The sequence below is a fragment of the Hydra vulgaris genome, chromosome 05 (genome assembly GCF_038396675.1).
Source record: "Hydra vulgaris chromosome 05, alternate assembly HydraT2T_AEP".
Classification (NCBI taxonomy): Eukaryota; Metazoa; Cnidaria; class Hydrozoa; order Anthoathecata; family Hydridae; genus Hydra; species Hydra vulgaris.
This window is the reverse complement of record NC_088924.1, coordinates 40827094-40844995: the sequence shown is the minus strand read 5'-3', so window position 1 is coordinate 40844995 and position 17902 is coordinate 40827094. Positions and strand designations below refer to the sequence as shown.

At 26.0% G+C, this 17902-nt stretch overlaps 1 protein-coding gene across 1 annotated transcript in view; it reads left to right on the top strand.

Annotated features, from left to right (window-relative positions):
• LOC136080867 (uncharacterized) overlaps nucleotides 1-15591 on the top strand; it is a 39160-nt gene extending 23569 nt beyond the window's left edge. Inside the window, exon 4 of the mRNA XM_065798206.1 lies at nucleotides 15419-15591. Coding sequence (XP_065654278.1) covers nucleotides 15419-15495 — 77 coding nt within the window. The 3' untranslated portion in view covers nucleotides 15496-15591. The remainder of the gene's footprint in view (nucleotides 1-15418) is intronic.
• Nucleotides 15592-17902: the final 2311 nt, after the last annotated feature.

Sequence of the window (17902 nt, the reverse complement as noted above, 5' to 3'; positions counted from 1 at the left end):
CTCTCCGTTACGAATCAGGCTATTTGTCAGTCGATATAGCAGCATTCTGCTGCGACTCAGGTTATTTGTCAGTCAATGTAGCAGCACTTTGTTGCGAGTCAGGCTATAAGATAGTCGATGTAGCAACACGTCGATGTAGCATGATTTACAGTAAAAAAAATAAAAATAAAAACATTTTATTAAAAAACATAAAAATAAAAACATTGTTTATATTGTTAAAAATATTCTGGTCAATTAAATTTCCGTTTTTTCGGTTTTTTAAAAAAATGATTAATTTGCAAATGTTGGACCAAAGTCAAAAGTAATTAAAAGTGGCGTATTTGTTCGCAAAAGAATCATTTTTTTCCTTCCGTACTCCCAAATGCAACAAACTATAGAACTATATATATATATATATATATATATATATATATATATAATGTTTACTTATAATATTTTTTTTTTTTTTTAATATCAATTATATTAGAAAAACACAATTTGCATTATCTCCTAAACCAGGTTTTGTGTGCATATATATATATATATATATATATATATATATATATATATATATATATATATATATATATATATATATATGTATATGTATATTGATTTTATATATGATATAATATATATAATAGTATGGGAATTCTATTATTAATTGTTAATTTATTGTATAATGGTAATAGAGTATTTACTAAATATTTTCTTATATATTATATATATATATATATATATATATATATATATATATATATATATATATATATATATATATATATATATGTATATATATATATATGTATATGTATATTGATTTTATATATGATATAATATATATAATAGTACGGGAATTCTATTATTAATTGTTAATTTATTGTATAATGGTAATAGAGTATTTACTAAATATTTTCTTAATCCAAACTATGTCCAGTTTTTTTAAAGCATATCATAAATAATAGCTTCTTTACAAGGTAATTAACTTATTTTTATAACTTTGAAGTAACATCAACTTTATAAAAACAGATTAAGTAATTATAATCGACTTCTTCTACAAAAGCACAACATTAACTATACTAACAAGAATATATTGTGCCATTTTTAATCAACAAATCTCAACAGGTCAGACCTATTATTTAATGTTTATAATTTCTTGTAAAACTAATGTAGAGCTTCATCGCTAATTTACGATGCTTTGCCAGTATTCAATATAGCTTCTGTCAAAAAAAATAGACTCTTTTTTCCTAATTGTATTTTACGGAGTTGACATCTATGTGATTGTATATCATTGCTTTTAACTGGTGTAATTTTTGCAAGGGTATGTTTCTACTTTTAAAACTATCTTCAACTATTAACTATTCAAAACATTTATGATTTAAATAAAACTTTTTTCCTCGCTTACACTTTGTAAAAATCCGATAGTTGCTGTAGCAACTATCAGATTTTGATATACGTTTTAGTTATGCTGGGTATTAAGGACTGGGTATTAAGGACACCACAGAATTAAATTTATATTTATTTAGTAAATTTAATAAATTTAATAGCTGAGTAACTGTAAGTTACTGTATTAACTTAACTGGTTGTTTTGATTTAGTTTAAAGTAAATCAACTGTGATGTACTATATCTATTCAGTAAATCAAACTAAATATAAATTTAAAATTAAATTGACTTAAAATTGATTTAAAGTAATTTAAATTAGAAAAGAAAAGAAAAAAAACAACAGAAAAACAAACAAATCTCAAAAATATTTTTTTTAAGCATAAACTAATCGTGACTGTTAAAAGCAATTATGATACACTTAATTTGAGCCCTGGTTTAGTTTTACTAACGTTTTATTCCTTATTATCCCTATTTACTATAGCATATATTAAATATACATTTGATAACCTTTTTGCTTACTTAGCAAAAAAAGTAATCAAATATATCTAACTCATACAGTTTTTTGATAAAAAAAAGAAAAAATCGAAGAATAATGAAAAAAACTTTACTGCCCCAAACCAAGCCCTTAATTGATGTAGCGACACTCCTTTGCATGTTCTACCTTGATAGTCAGTCGATGTATAAATTGAAGCCCTCACAACTACTTAATTCAGTATAATGATTTGCTTAGTGAAAGATGCAATTATTACTGAAATAATAATATTTTTATATATTTATATATAGATATTTATTAATGAGACAATAATGTTCAAAATTCCCTTTTTCTGTTATGAATCAATCTATTAAGATATTTTGACAAAATCTAGCCATCACAATGTTTGTAAAATATATTGATTTAGGCTAAAAAGAATGTAACTATTTACTGTTTAAAATCGTTTTAATAACTGAAGCATTTTGATTCATTCCGAAAATTTTCTTATTTTCTTTTTATATAGTTTATGTTTTGAGAACCTTTTGAATATATCAAGTTTATTCTAGGTGTCCCCTCATGTACTTTAGCTGTTCTAGAATAATCTAGCAATGGTTTTAAAAATGTATTAATTCAGACTAAAAAGAATGTAGTTATTTACTGTTTAAAATCGTATTAATAACTGAAACATTTTGATTCATTCTGAAAATTTTATTCTATTATTTTTATCTAGTTTATGTTTTGAGAACCTTTTGAATATATCAAGTTTATTCTAGCTCTTCCCTCATGTTCTTTAGCTGTTCTAGAAAAATCTAGCAATGGTTTTGAACCTTATTCTTTAAAAGGATTATCTCTCTCATCAACAAAAGCTAAATATTTCAATAGACAATTTAACAGTTAATATTCCACAATTGATAGCTTGCATGCTATGTACTATAAATTTCATTATAAGTAGTTTTTATCATTGACAATTCAAAGTTCATAGCATAAAAAAATTTAATTTTTCAATTCACTAACTTTCCCAATGGGCACACGGACATCTATAGCATGTCCAAAGTGGTCTGTTCGGGCATCCATTGGATGTACCAAATGCAACAACTTTCGTCAACACAACAGTCCGTTTGGAGGCACAATTAGAGGACGTCTAAAATTACTCATTTCAACGAAAATTTATCAAGATTTGAATTAAGTAAAATGTTTCAAGTTTCCATCAAGTTTTCAAGGACCCTCTACAAATTGGAAATTTCTAGATGATCTAAATAAACACAGAAAGAATGAGATGCCACAGCTTATAAATATTGGAAGTTGCTCCTTGCATGTAATTCATGGTGCCTTTAAAGCAGCTGTTGAATCAACCACATGGAATATTAAAGAAACTCTGAAAGGGTGTTGGCATATTCTTCATGATAGCCCGGCTAGGCGTCAAGATTATGAAACAGTCACGAATGCAAAAAAATACCCTCTTTTCTTTTGTGCAACAAGGTGGGTTGAAAGCAAATCTGTTGCAGATTGTGGCATTGAAATCTGGCCTAATATATGCAAGTTAATTGAGTTTTGGGAAAAGTTACCATCTTCAAAGCAACCCAAATCGAAAAGCTTTTTAATTGTCAAAAAAGCTGTTAAAGACAAATTTACGCTTTTAAAGTTTGAAGTTTTGTTGCCAGCATATTAGAGCCATATTTATTGGCATACCAAACTGACAAGCCAATGACTTCATTCCTGTATAGTGACTTAGAAAGACTGTTGCAGACCATACTGAGCTTGTTTGTGAAACATGAAGTTATTGATAATTGGTCTATACCAGAAGTTGACTTTCATAAAGAACAAAATTTGAATGAAAAATCAATAACTGCAAGACGTTTAGTTAAAGATCATATACTATCAAATAATCTTCAGCCACATAATATTGAAATTACAAACAAAATGATAATCAATGTAAAATCATCCCATGAAAAATATAGAAGCTACCTCAATAACAGACACTAATAAAAAAAAAGCAAGTTGATTGGCAAGGAAAGTTGTTAGCGATGAAATATAAGATGTTGAAACAAGGCGAGATCAACTGAAGAAGACCAGTGAAATGTTGCAGTTTGATTTTGTAAAATTTGTTGAGGAAGCCAAAGAGAAGCAAGATCTAAGGTTAATTTCTAAAGCTAATGCTATGAAACAAAAAGCAAATGAGAAAGACGAAGAAATTAAGAAATTAGAGCTTGCACTTGATATCCTAGAGCAAAAGAGAAAGTTGCTAAAATAACTTTATATAGAATAGTTCTCATATAAAGTTTATATTTGTTAAAACACATTACTTTGTTCGAAATATCTTCAAAAAAAATTTCTTCATTTTATTTTTCTAATAAAAGAATAATAAAATGGATAAGGTTTAATTATCAATAAATTGCATGGAAAGATTATATGATAGATACAAATTATTATTTTTTAAATATAGTTTTTGTATTTATTGGACTTCTATGGTTTTGTATATTTAACTAATTTTTATTACTTAAAAACCTTCCTTTAACAGATTGCTATCAATTTATTAAGAAGTATTTAATTCCATAAAAAATTCTTATAAAAATATTAGGGGAACATGGATTCAGTTGCGAAAGTATTATATCCTTCAACATTAACAAGAAAAATTATATACTTTTCACCAACCGAACTCAGGGAAAAAGTACTTGAAATCAGGTGATATCAGGGAAAACTCAGGGAAAATGGATTTCTAAAACTGCCATGAACCCTGATTAAATATTGAACCAAATTTAAATACCATATAGAGTCACAACATTTTGTGTGCAAATTAATCACCTTTTTTTACAAGTTTGTGCAAGTACTAATGCAAATCTCTATAATTTATAGTATAAAATATCTAATAAGTTTATATTGCATGCAAAATTTATATTGAAAAAAAAAGAAACGTAAATCTATTATTAGTTTGAAGAAGTTTGAATTTATTGGTTTCAATTTTAGATAGATAAAGACTTATAGTCACAAAATAAACTTTTTGAAGTAAAATTTTTTTGCCTATTTGATTACTTTTTATAGTCCATATTTCTTAATTTATTAATCTAAATAAAATAATATTATATTAGAGCTATATAGTTAAAGCATAAGTTAATATTTGATAGCTATCACTAAATAGTTATATTTATCAAATAAGTTGAAAAATTGGCAACTTTTAAACTATGTTTTTTTAATAATTTTATTTTAACTATTTCATCATAATTTGAATAGGATTTAATATCACAGGTCTTGTTATTTGCATTACGCCATTTTAAATGAAATTCACCTAAGCATTAAGCCATTACTTATTTAAAATAATTTAAAAAAGTAATGGCTTAGGTGACAAAACAGTCTTCTAAAATTTTAAAATTATAATTTACAGTCTTTTAAAATACCTATTCAGAAAACATTATAATTAATTGTTGTAAACATTTTTACCGCAAGAGTGAAATAATTTTTTTTAGATAAAAAAAGTATAAAGTTTAGAAAATTTTAATTTTATTTTATTTTAAACTAAATGTTTAAAATAAAATGTATAAAATAAAATAAATGTATAAAAAAAAAATGCTGTATATAAAAAGCTGCATATAAATGCATAAAAATAACTGTATATAAATAAATATAAAAAACTGTTTTTAAACTTTTTTGAATAATTTTATTTTAACTTCTATTGGACCAAAAATGTCCCATTTTGGACTTGGACGAATGGACCTAAACGGCACATACTTATGGACGTCCTGTGCCCATTGGGTTATCAATAAAGTATTTTCAGTGAAGCAATTTTAAAGAGCAATATGTTTCAGATGTAAGTGAACAGTGTCTTCAAGTTTTTATTTTAATTTTATTTTTACTACATTTAAAACAACAAAATAACATTTCAAATTAAGAAAACACATTTCAGATTGAAAAATGACATTGTTTTATTTTAAAAAAAAACTAATTTTAAAACTGTTGCATTGTTATAAGTAGAGTAAAATAAATGCCAAAAAAATAATATAACCTATAAACATGTAACACTTTATAAACAAAGATTTAGTAAACCATTATTTTATAATAAATACCAAATATTTATACTATTTATAAAGTATATGATCATTTTTAGATAGTGTTAACATTGCAACTTCAAAAAAGAAATGGAAAATAATTGATAATTAAAGTAGTCATAACTAAATGAAATATTTTAATTGCTTTTTAAATCCTATTTATGCTTTCTATATTTTATTTAAGATTTAGGGACAAGTAATTAATGTATACCCTTGTTAGTTAAAGAATTTTTTATAATAAATAAATATGAAGACTTGCAAATCAAAAGTGGTCTTAATAGATAATTTAAATTATGCATATATTTTTTATTAAAGCTTTAGCCTTTAAGACCATTGCTTTTGGATGTTAAATTGAAGTAGTATTCAATACAAAGTTCAATTAACAGTCATGCTCTTTGTCTATCTAATGTCTCGTTTAATCTTCTGACCATAACATTATTTTAATTTTATTAAATAGTGAACCTGAAAAATTTTATCTTTTTATTATTTAGTTTTAAAAGTTAAATTAAACAAAAAGTTCCTAACAAAGACTTCTTACGAACTTTAAAAAATCTATATATATCAGACTTTGGGGTCATCCATAAATTACGTCATGGGTTAGGGGAGTACTGGTTTTTGTGATGACTCATATGGGTCTTGTGACTAAAATGTTAAGATGTTGTGATGAGGGGGAGGAAGACAGTCAAAAACAATCAAAAACAATCAAAAATTGTGTGATGTAATTTGAAGACTACTTTGGTTTTAAAAAACAATTTAAAAGGTTTTAAATTGAATAAATCATTTAAAATTATTACATTTTCGTAAGCTTTTTGTAATTGTTTTCCTTTTTTACTTTATGTTTTTGTTGATATTCACTAATCAGCCCTAAATACTTATTTATACTGCGTTGTTTTTATTAAAACTTAACGCAATTTTTTGTGAAAACTTTCACGATTATCTCAATTGTCTTATTTTTTTTTTTTAATTATTCCGCTGGCAGATTGTTAGCAAAAAACTATTTTATTGCTGAAGTTTTGTATATATTTATACTCTTTTATCCATCACTTATTTACTTATGTAACGTGGCTTGGTGATAAAACAAATCTTCTTGCCCTGGCCAGGATTTTTTATTATTGAAATTTCTTTTTTATAAATAAAACAATTTTAACAAAAGGCAAAATGAAAAAGAAAAAAAAAATTAGTTAAATAAAAGTTGATAAAAATAATATAAAGTTTGAGCAAATTTTGAAATTTCTTATACTCTAGGAAAAAAAACTTTTTTTCAAGAGTTTAACAAAGGAGGTAGGATTTTTGAGTTTCTTAGGAATAATAAAAAAGGTTTTTAGGACTAATAAAGGGGGTCTTAATAATAGGGTGAGTGGAAATTTTTACAGAAAACAAATTAAAAATTTAGTTCTAGTGTAGCTCTTGGTCAAATGCACATTTTTTAAATAGCTATTTCATCATAATTTGAATAGGATTTAATATCACAGGTCTAGTTATTGCATTACGCCATTTTAAACGAAATTCACCTATGCGTTAAGCCATTACATTTTTGAATTATAATTTAAAAAAGTAATGGCTTAGGTGACAAAACAGTCTTCTAAAATTTTAAAATTATAATTTACAGTCTTTTAAAATACCTATTCAGAAAACATTGTAATTAATTGTTGTAAACATTTTTACCGCAAGAGTGAAATAATTTTTTTTAGATAAAAAAAGTATAAAGTTTAAAAAATTTTAATTTTATTTTATTTTAAACTAAATGTTTAAAATAAAATTTATAAAATAAAATAAATGTATAAAAAAACAATGCTGTATATAAAAAGCTGCATATAAATGCATAAAAATAACTGTATATAAATGCATTGCTTGATAAACCATAATCAAGTATGCAGAAAAAATTATTTTAGGGATTTTTTTAGTAAACTTTATATAACAGTTTTATGAATAGATGATTTTTTTAGTTAGGAAATCAATTTTTAGCTTAACTTTTTCCATTATCATTAATTTTTTAGATTGATCATAGAGTGAACGTCAATTAGAAATGATTAATTAGTTAACTGGTGGTTGTTTTTTTTTTGTTTTAACGTTCAGAAATTCACCCATAAACAGTTTATGAAAAACTTCTTAAAAAACTTTCTTTAAAAAAACAACTAATTTATGAGAAAGCAAATGTAAGATGTTGAAATGTTGTAAACGTAAGACATTGTAATGTTGTCTGTTTTATAATGAATGTTTTAAGAAACTTGTGTTGTGTATTTTATAACAAAATGTTTTAAGAAATAATTAGTACAAGTTTTTTTAAATAAGGAATTTTTTTTTTTTTCAAACGACATTTAAACTTTCAAAATTTTATTTATACAATATTGTTTAACTAAAGGGTGCTTTATAAATATTTTATAAAGACTTTTAATGATTTTTAATGTGTTTTTAAATTAAATTTGAATTACAATGCGGTTCTTTAAAATACGCAACTGATGTAATTTAAATTTTATCGATGTAAATATGATTAAGGGAGAGAGGCCTAAAACGGGCTCCCTTTTCAAAAAATTATAGAATCAGGTAGCTATAACCAACTGAAAAGTACAAACAAAGTATTTTTCAGGAAATTTAATCTATGCTCTACATTAGAAAATAACCATTGAACAAAGAGATGCCTGGGGCCCGTTTTACCCTGGACGTAGCTTAAAATGAGCACTTATTTAATTTCTTAATAAAACCTGATTGTTAAACGAAAATTGACTGTAACTAATATATTGAACTATTCTTGTGCAAATTAAAAATAGTTTAATAATATGTTAAATTTTAAAAAATATCAAAAAACACAATAAACATAAGTGCTTTTTATAATTGCTATAAACATAAATACAATATTTAACAAAATTTAAAAGTGGTCTTTTCAAATATATTTTAAAAAATGAAACCTCCGTTTTATTTATTACTTATAGCAGTAAAGTAGTAAGGATTAGTTATCTTTATTTTTCAATGCTTCAGCACGTAACATTGCTTTTTTTATTGAATTTTTTATTTTTATCAGTTTCTTTGACATAGTGTGGTCTTTTTTTTGATTTCGTAATTTATTTTTTTTACTTTTTCCCTCTTGATTTCTGGTAATAACTTTTGGTTTTCTATTAATAACATTTTTATTGTCTTTTTATTTTGCTTTTCTTTTTTTTTTTTCTTTTTTTTTTGTTATTCACCTCCTTAAAGCCGAGAAGGCCACTACAGATGAGGAGGCTGCTTTATAGTGGTTATAGCCCTCTCTCAACTCTATAACTCCGAAACACAAACTTTGATGAACAAGGCCGCTGCGCGGAGAAACAAGTTGAGCGCGGTACTACCAGGGACGTGGTGGGGATCGAACTCGGAACCTCTCGCTTATGAAGCAAACGCTTTACCACTACACCACTACCGCATCTTCCAAATCATATTTGTATGGACTGCTTGTCAAAACAGCAGTAAACCTTCTGCTGATGATTTTTTTTTCATTGTGTAATAACCTTTGGAATAAAAGAAACTTCTGTCAAGGGAAAATATTGGTTTTTATTTGAAACTTTTGGTGGAACAACTGGTATTGAAAAGTTGAGACTTAATGTCAGAACTTAATTAACAATTGGTGTTACAACTTTTGAGGCCTAAAGGTCATTGAGCAAATCCTCGTTTTGAGTAATGTCCAGAATCTGCTGTGGCGAGAGTAATGTTTGATCAAGTACATTTTCTTAAGTCATTTTTTTATTAAGCAACTGCTGAGAAATATTGGTTAAAAGTGCTGAAGTAAAATAATTTTCTGTAAAAGCATTTCGATTTATCGTGAAATGGCATTTCACGATAAATCGAAATGCCATCACGATAATGTCTTAACGAAACCATTACTAGCAATGATTGTAGATGCTGTCTGCAAGTAACTATTTTTAAACAGTTCCGCTATTTCATAAATTGTTACAACTCGTCCAGGATGATTTCTCAGCCAATTTTCAACCTCTTGTGCATAATAGGTCATTAAAGGCTTCATAAAAGCTACATCTAAAGGTTGAAGTCTATCGCTACAATGCGGTGGAAGACGCATTAAAAAAACATTATTTTGACGAGCTAAATTAATTACTTTTAAATTTGAAGTATGAGTTTTATACCTATCTAATATTAGCAAAACTGGTTCATTTGGGTTGGCATGCTTTATAAAGTGCATGAACCAAGTAACAAATATATCATTTTGCATCCAACCTGATGGGTGAAAAATAGCAATTGTACTATGCGGTGCAGCATCCATTAGTTCAGATTTCATGTAAACCTTTTGAAAAACAAAAAGAGGTGGCACAAAATTGCCTGACACACTCATGCAGATTTCCACTGTAACCAACTGCCCATGCTCAGCAGAACATGTTTCTTTTCACAAATAGCAACCACTTTTGATGGCTTATTTGGAACAGTAGTGATGCCTGTTTCATCAACATTATAAACTCAATCTTGAAAAAAGTGATGCTTTTCATGCAATGCTTGCAATAAAAAAAAAACTTTCCAACATTGACTTGATTAAAGCCCTGTGCTTTTGCTGCAGAAGTTGGCTCTGCTGTTCTTACAGATAATTGTATATATCGAGTTGAACGTTCACGAAACCAATTAATACCAACTTGTTCACTTTTTGAACTAAACTTTTTATGGAGATTGTTAAGTTTAGAAAACTAGTAGGCAACTTTACGCAAAACTTGAGGTGTTAAACCAAAAAGCATAGCTTCCATTTGCTTGGTATGAGTCACCAGCTCATTTTCCATTTCAATAGAAAACACACATTTTACTGATCAAAGTGATTTCAACAAGATTTGTACAAAGTTCAAATTATGTCTACACCTACTTTGCTAAGTACTCTGTAATACATTTAACTGCTTGAGTGCTTTTTTTAATCCCATTTCTTTTTTTCTTACAGCCTCAATAGCTGATGGCATAGACATCTCACTCCAGCACTGCTTTTTTGTTTTTCTGACATTTTTCCCCATATCTAAAACAAAGGGAGTTAATAGAAAAAAATGCTTATAAAATTAGTCCAATTGGATTAGTTTGATTAAATTGGCCAATTCAATCATAAAAATTTCACTTTTTCTTGATTTTGAGTTAAAAATAACACAACCAATGCCGTGTTAGTGTTCTGAAACCATGGTAATTTAATAATAAACAAACATTTAGAAAAATATTAATTAATGCTAAGAATTTTAAGTTAGTTTTATCGTTGTATGTCAATTACGAAGTTGCGAGGTGATTAAGTTCATATTGAAGTTGTGTTGGTGTTACGTTGAACAGTATGCAACAGAATAAAACTTTTAATGATTAGTCAAATTAGTAATAATTAATATACTGACTGGATTTAAGGGAAGTTTATTTTTTGAAACTATAATATATCTGTAAATTTTTATAAATTAATAATGGGTAAATGCTCGGACATTAGTCCCGCAAAACGTCGTGAGGTTGCTACCTTGTTGCAACATTCGTCTTTTACAAATATGGATATTGCTAAAAGACTTAATGTTTCCCATCAGACTGTTGGCAGAATTAAAAAAACTTTGTTTACTGGTGGCAATATTACTGAACTAGAGAAGTAACTGTGCCAGATCATGCAAATCAACATATCATCCAGACTGTATTCAAGAAACTGTTAAACACCCACAGAAGATTATGGTCTGGAGAGTGATATCTATTCATCGGACAGGGCGACTCCACATTATAGATGGTATAATGAACCAAGAAAAATACAAAAACTTATTAGAGAGAAAGTTATTTACACAATTAGATGAATGGTATCCAGATGGCGATTGCATATATATGCATGATGGTGCATCTTGTCACATGGCCAAATCCATCACTAAACTTCTTCACGAAAGGAATGTCCCAGCATTAAAATGGCCAGGAAACAGCCTAGATTGTAACGCCATTGAGGAACTGTGGAGAGAGTTAAAGAGGGAAGTAAATAAAACAGTTTCAACGAATAGGGCACAGTTAATTGAGAAGCTAGTTCATGTCTGACATCATGATGAGCGTCTCAAGAAACTTGCAGATCAATTTATTCGTGAAATGCCAACACGTGTAAAAGCGCTAATAGTTGCCAGAGGAGGACATACAATATATTAATTTTTTTCAAACTGGTTTATTATGTGATTTAGGATGCACTCACTAACTATTTCATTATCAGTATTTCATTTTAGTGCATTTATATATGAAAATAAATGTAAGATGTAACTTTTTTGTCAATGTCCTAATTTAATGGCCAACACTGTATATATTGTACTTAATAAGGATTGATAAAAAATTTTGCAAAATCGAAAATTAGGTAAGATTTGCATATTTTCACAAAAATGTACAAGTTATAATCAATATTCAAATATGTAGGCAAATAAATGACACAAATAAAAGATTATAAAGATTTTTAAAAATACAAATAAGGAAGTTGTTGTAAATACCTTCTTCGAATAAAAATAATAATAAAAGCCTTATCTACTTTAATAATATTGCTAATTTAATCTTTTTTTAACTGACTCTAAGCTGAAATAGTTTGCCGTAAAATCTTACAAATTGCATGGATGAAATGGACCCAAAGGACCCATTTCAACCGGTTTGGAGTTTGTTATTAATATTCAGTGAAAAACATAAATTGTTGACTATTCTCATAAAAATCTTGTGCTAATTAAGAGATAACATGTTAAAGCTTTAGAAAGTATCAACAAAACACAATAAAATGTTTTTTACGATTACAGTAAAAAATATTTAGCTCGAAAAAATTTCAAAAGTACGACTTTCAAATAATCTTTTTGCCAAAAAATACCAATGAAAAAAACTATGTTTTTATTCTGTTGCACAATATTCTACAGTTAAATTTATAATAGTTATTGTCTAAACAAGAGATTTGATAGGGGCCTGTCTCACCTAAGGGGCCCGTTTAAGACCTCTTTCCCCTATTTAGTAAAGTTACGCAGCAAAATCTCATAACAAGGCCTTATAAAATATGCTTATATAATATAAAACTTATATAATATGGTTATATAAGTTTTATATTAGGGTGAGAAATAAAAGAAAATTTTATTTTAGAGATGTACAATAGGTCAAAAATGTTTAATTTCTTAATTCACTGAAAGTTTTTGTTTATATCAGTGACTGATATATTTGTTTTCTTTTTTTTTTTTTTTAAGTTTCGAGATCTTTTTTTGTTGATAACAAAGTAAAAATTATCAAAAGAGGGGGTCTTAATAAGCTTAAGGTGGGTGCAAAAAATTTCCGAAAATTAAAAAACGTTCCCTCCCGTGTATTAAGCACCCAAGAGTACATTATTACTCTGATAAGGTTCAAAAGAGAATTCTTTACTGTTGCTAAGATATTTATGCTATTTTTTTATTTAGTCAGATTTGATATAATATATTAAAGTTGATTTCAATTATTTAAATATTTACTTTAAATTATTAAATTATTTACTTTACTTAGAGTAAAGGTATTTTAATATCACTAAGCTGTTAATATCTTACTAGGAATTTCAGTATAATATAATATATATATATATATATATATATATATATATATATATATATATATATATATATATATATATATATATATATATATATATTATAAATAATAACTAAGAGTAACATATATTATAAATAATAACTATAATAAATAATATTATAAATAATAACTATTAATATATGTTATAAATAATAACTAAGAATAATATATTATAATACAATTACTAGGAATAATGTTAATAACTAGGAATTTCAGAATAATATTATGTATATTATAAATACAATATATATATATATATATATATATATATATATATATATATATATATATATATATATATATATATATATATTTGTTAAATTTGATTAAAACGGCTGCGTATAAACATTTTGTTTTAAATATATTTCGATGTAATTATATATTTATTTACACAATATTTCGCTGACCTTTTGCGGTCAGCATCATCAGGTGTAATAAAAAACGTTACAAAATTGTTACAAAACTACATAAACCAAACCGTCAAAAAAGAAGACATTACAGGCGTAAAATAAAAATAGTTTTTATTAAATGGTATAATGGCGTCAGTTAAAATTTTTTTGAACAAAATAAATGGTCTCCAAGTTCTCTTGTTTTTATTCATTTTATTTTCACCTTTCAATTTTCTATTCTTTTTTGAAGAAGATCTTTCGTTTGCTTTTCGTATCTTCATGATTTTTCTTTTTCTTCGTTTTTTTTTTGAATCTCTTTGCCGTAAAGAGCAGTGATAAAATCTTTTAAAATCATATTCTTGTTATACGATATTTATATTTGTTAAATTTGATTAAAACGGCTGCGTATAAACATTTTGTTTTAAATATATTTCGATGTAATTATATATTTATTTACACAATATTTCGCTGTAAATAAATATATAATTACATCGAAATATATTTAAAACAAAATGTTTATACGCAGCCGTTTTAATCAAATTTAACAAATATAAATATCGTATAACAAGAATATGATTTTAAAAGATTTTATCACTGCTCTTTACGGCAAAGAGATTCAAAAAAAAACGAAGAAAAAGAAAAATCATGAAGATACGAAAAGCAAACGAAAGATCTTCTTCAAAAAAGAATAGAAAATTGAAAGGTGAAAATAAAATGAATAAAAACAAGAGAACTTGGAGACCATTTATTTTGTTCAAAAAAAATTTTAACTGACGCCATTATACCATTTAATAAAAACTATTTTTATTTTACGCCTGTAATGTCTTCTTTTTTGACGGTTTGGTTTATGTAGTTTTGTAACAATTTTGTAACGTTTTTTATTACACCTGATGATGCTGACCGCAAAAGGTCAGCGAAATATTGTGTAAATAAATATATAATTACATCGAAATATATTTAAAACAAAATGTTTATACGCAGCCGTTTTAATCAAATTTAACAAATATAAATATCGTATAACAAGAATATGATTTTAAAAGATTTTATCACTGCTCTTTACGGCAAAGAGATTCAAAAAAAAAAAAAAAAAAAACGAAGAAAAAGAAAAATCATGAAGATACGAAAAGCAAACGAAAGATCTTCTTCAAAAAAGAATAGAAAATTGAAAGGTGAAAATAAAATGAATAAAAACAAGAGAACTTGGAGACCATTTATTTTGTTCAAAAAAATTTTAACTGACGCCATTATACCATTTAATAAAAACTATTTTTATTTTACGCCTGTAATGTCTTCTTTTTTGACGGTTTGGTTTATGTAGTTTTGTAACAATTTTGTAACGTTTTTTATTACACCTGATGATGCTGACCGCAAAAGGTCAGCGAAATATTGTGTAAATAAATATATAATTACATCGAAATATATTTAAAACAAAATGTTTATACGCAGCCGTTTTAATCAAATTTAACAAATATAAATATCGTATAACAAGAATATGATTTTAAAAGATATATATATATATATATATATATATATGTATTACTTTTAATAAAAAAAAGAATACAATAATAACTTATTTTTTATATATATTACTGTTTAAGAAAATTCCTTATTGAGTTTTCTTTTTATTTAGTGTTCAACACTTGCAACTGTAAAACTGTCGAATTAAAAGGCGGAAACCTCCCAACTCTTACTAAAATTGCAAATTAGGTACAATAGAAGTGAATGGCAACGAAGTCTATTAATTTAAAACTCAGAAACTTAGAAAGAATGTGTTGTTTATTAAAAAAAAATATTTTAATTTTACTTTTTTTTTCATAATAGCAAAAGAAAAAGAACTTAAAAAGTCTTCATTTTTTTAATTCCATTAAAATTATAAGTAGCCCTTTTTAAAAGGTGAAGGTGCAGGATTATATTAACAGTATGATTTACTTGACAGATATTTGGTGTTCTGATCATTTCAAAACAAAAAATAAAGATAATAAATAACAAAATCTATTTTTAATAATAAATGAATACGAAGCAAAAATAGAAAACAAACAACGAAAAAAATATTCAAAGTTTTACAAAAAAGCTTTTAATAAATACGATTAAGAAATCCAAAATAAGAAATAAATGAACAGAATAAATAAAATTTATGAAAATTTTTTAGTTTTTTATTTAAATATTCGCAAATGAAATGAAAATATACTAATAATATACTAAAATAAGAAATAAATGAAGAAAATATACTAAAATAAGAAATAAATGAACAGAATAAATAAAATTTATGAAAATTTTTTAGTTTTTTATTTAAATATTCGCAAATGAAATGAAAATATACTAAACAGTATTTTAAAGACCAATAATTAAAAATTACTCTAGAAGAAGTTCTTCTTGATTTAATTAAAATTATTTCTTTTAGTTTTGATTTTAAAATATTTATGCTTTCAAGCATTTTGATATTGTCTTTAATTACTATACTCCTTAATTGGGGGCCACTAGCTGTGATAGAAAGCTTAGTGGCTTCAAAGTGGTGAACATATAAAATTTTTAGATTAATAAATAGTGGTTGTGAATGAGAAAGACTGTCTGCGTTGGATATTATTCCTATGGCATGTTTTTGTTGTTGAATAGTTTGTTTATTTTTTTTTTTATTGGTGCTGCACCAAGCAATGTTAGCATAATTGGGATAACAATGAATAAAAGCGAACCAGATATATTTTAAGCAAATTTGATTTAGGTAAGGTGTTACCTTATAAGGAATGCCAATGCTTTTAGAAATTTTATTTTCGATTACTTTTATGTGATTTATCCATGTGACATTTTCGTCAAGAGGAACACCTAGGAACTTCATTGAGTGTTCTTTTTTTATAAGTTGATTCCCAATGTTAACATTTGGGATCTTTAGAAGAATTTCATATCTTTGATAAAGGCGGTGTAAAAAAACATACTTAGTTTTGGTTAAGTTTAATGACAACTTATTTGTATGAAACCATTCAGTTACTTTTAACAGTACTTTGTTAACTGTTTTAAATATAGTCTTTATACTTCTATGAGAATAAAATAAATTGGTATCGTCAGCACACAAATTAGAGTCAAATATATTTGAAGCTCTGCTTAAATCACTAATGTATATCAAAAATAAAAACCGATCCTAAACTGGATCCTTGAGAAACTCCACAAGTGATTGTCTTATTTTCAGTTTTACCACCATCATAAGAAACTGCTTCCTATTATACAAGTAGTTTTAAAATCAAACATTTGCATTCTTAACTCCGTAATTTACTAGTTTATTTTTAATTGTTTGTTATATAAAATATTATTTGCTTAGAGGAAAGAAAATAGTCTATTATACATTATTCTTTACAGTATTTTAGAGAAGCAAGGAAGAATGGATGTAGGTCTGTAATTAGAGACATTAAAAGAATCACCCAATTAAAAAACCGCTATAACTTTTGCAATTTTAAAATTTTCGGTAAATATTTTTTGTTTTAAAGAAAGATTAAAAATATGCATTAATGGTTTTATTAAATAGTGCATTATTACAAGGTTACTGATTATTTCATCAACTCTTAATTCTTGTTTAGTTTCAACGGTTAAAAAGCAGGTAATACCTCATTTTTACGAGGCATAAAATTTACTTTATTTTATCTCATCCATGCATATACTGTACGAGCTTTATCTATGTATTACTTTAAAGTTCCTTCATCACTAAAAATTACTTGCTTTCACCTCTCCAAAGACCTCCCAGTTCTCTCCTTACACCACCGAAATCTTATCCCCGCCCATCAACGTAAGTTTTCTAACAGCTGCATTGATACCTTTTTTTTTTCTTCAGTGAAATGTTTCTGACCGTATATGACAAATAACGTTTTTCAAGATGTCTCATAAATGCGTCGGTGAGTTCACGAAAACTTAATATCGGATTGGCTCCTACTTAACATAGTATAAGACTATTATATATCTGACGCAATTCTATGAAATTTTTAATTTTCTTGCTATTTTTCTATTACTGATCATGTATGTATTAGCATAAATACATAAACAAACTTTATTTTAAACAAATTTACCTTACGCAATTCATAGCTACGTGTGCAATATCTAATGCATTGTAATATTTTTATTCCTGTTGGTT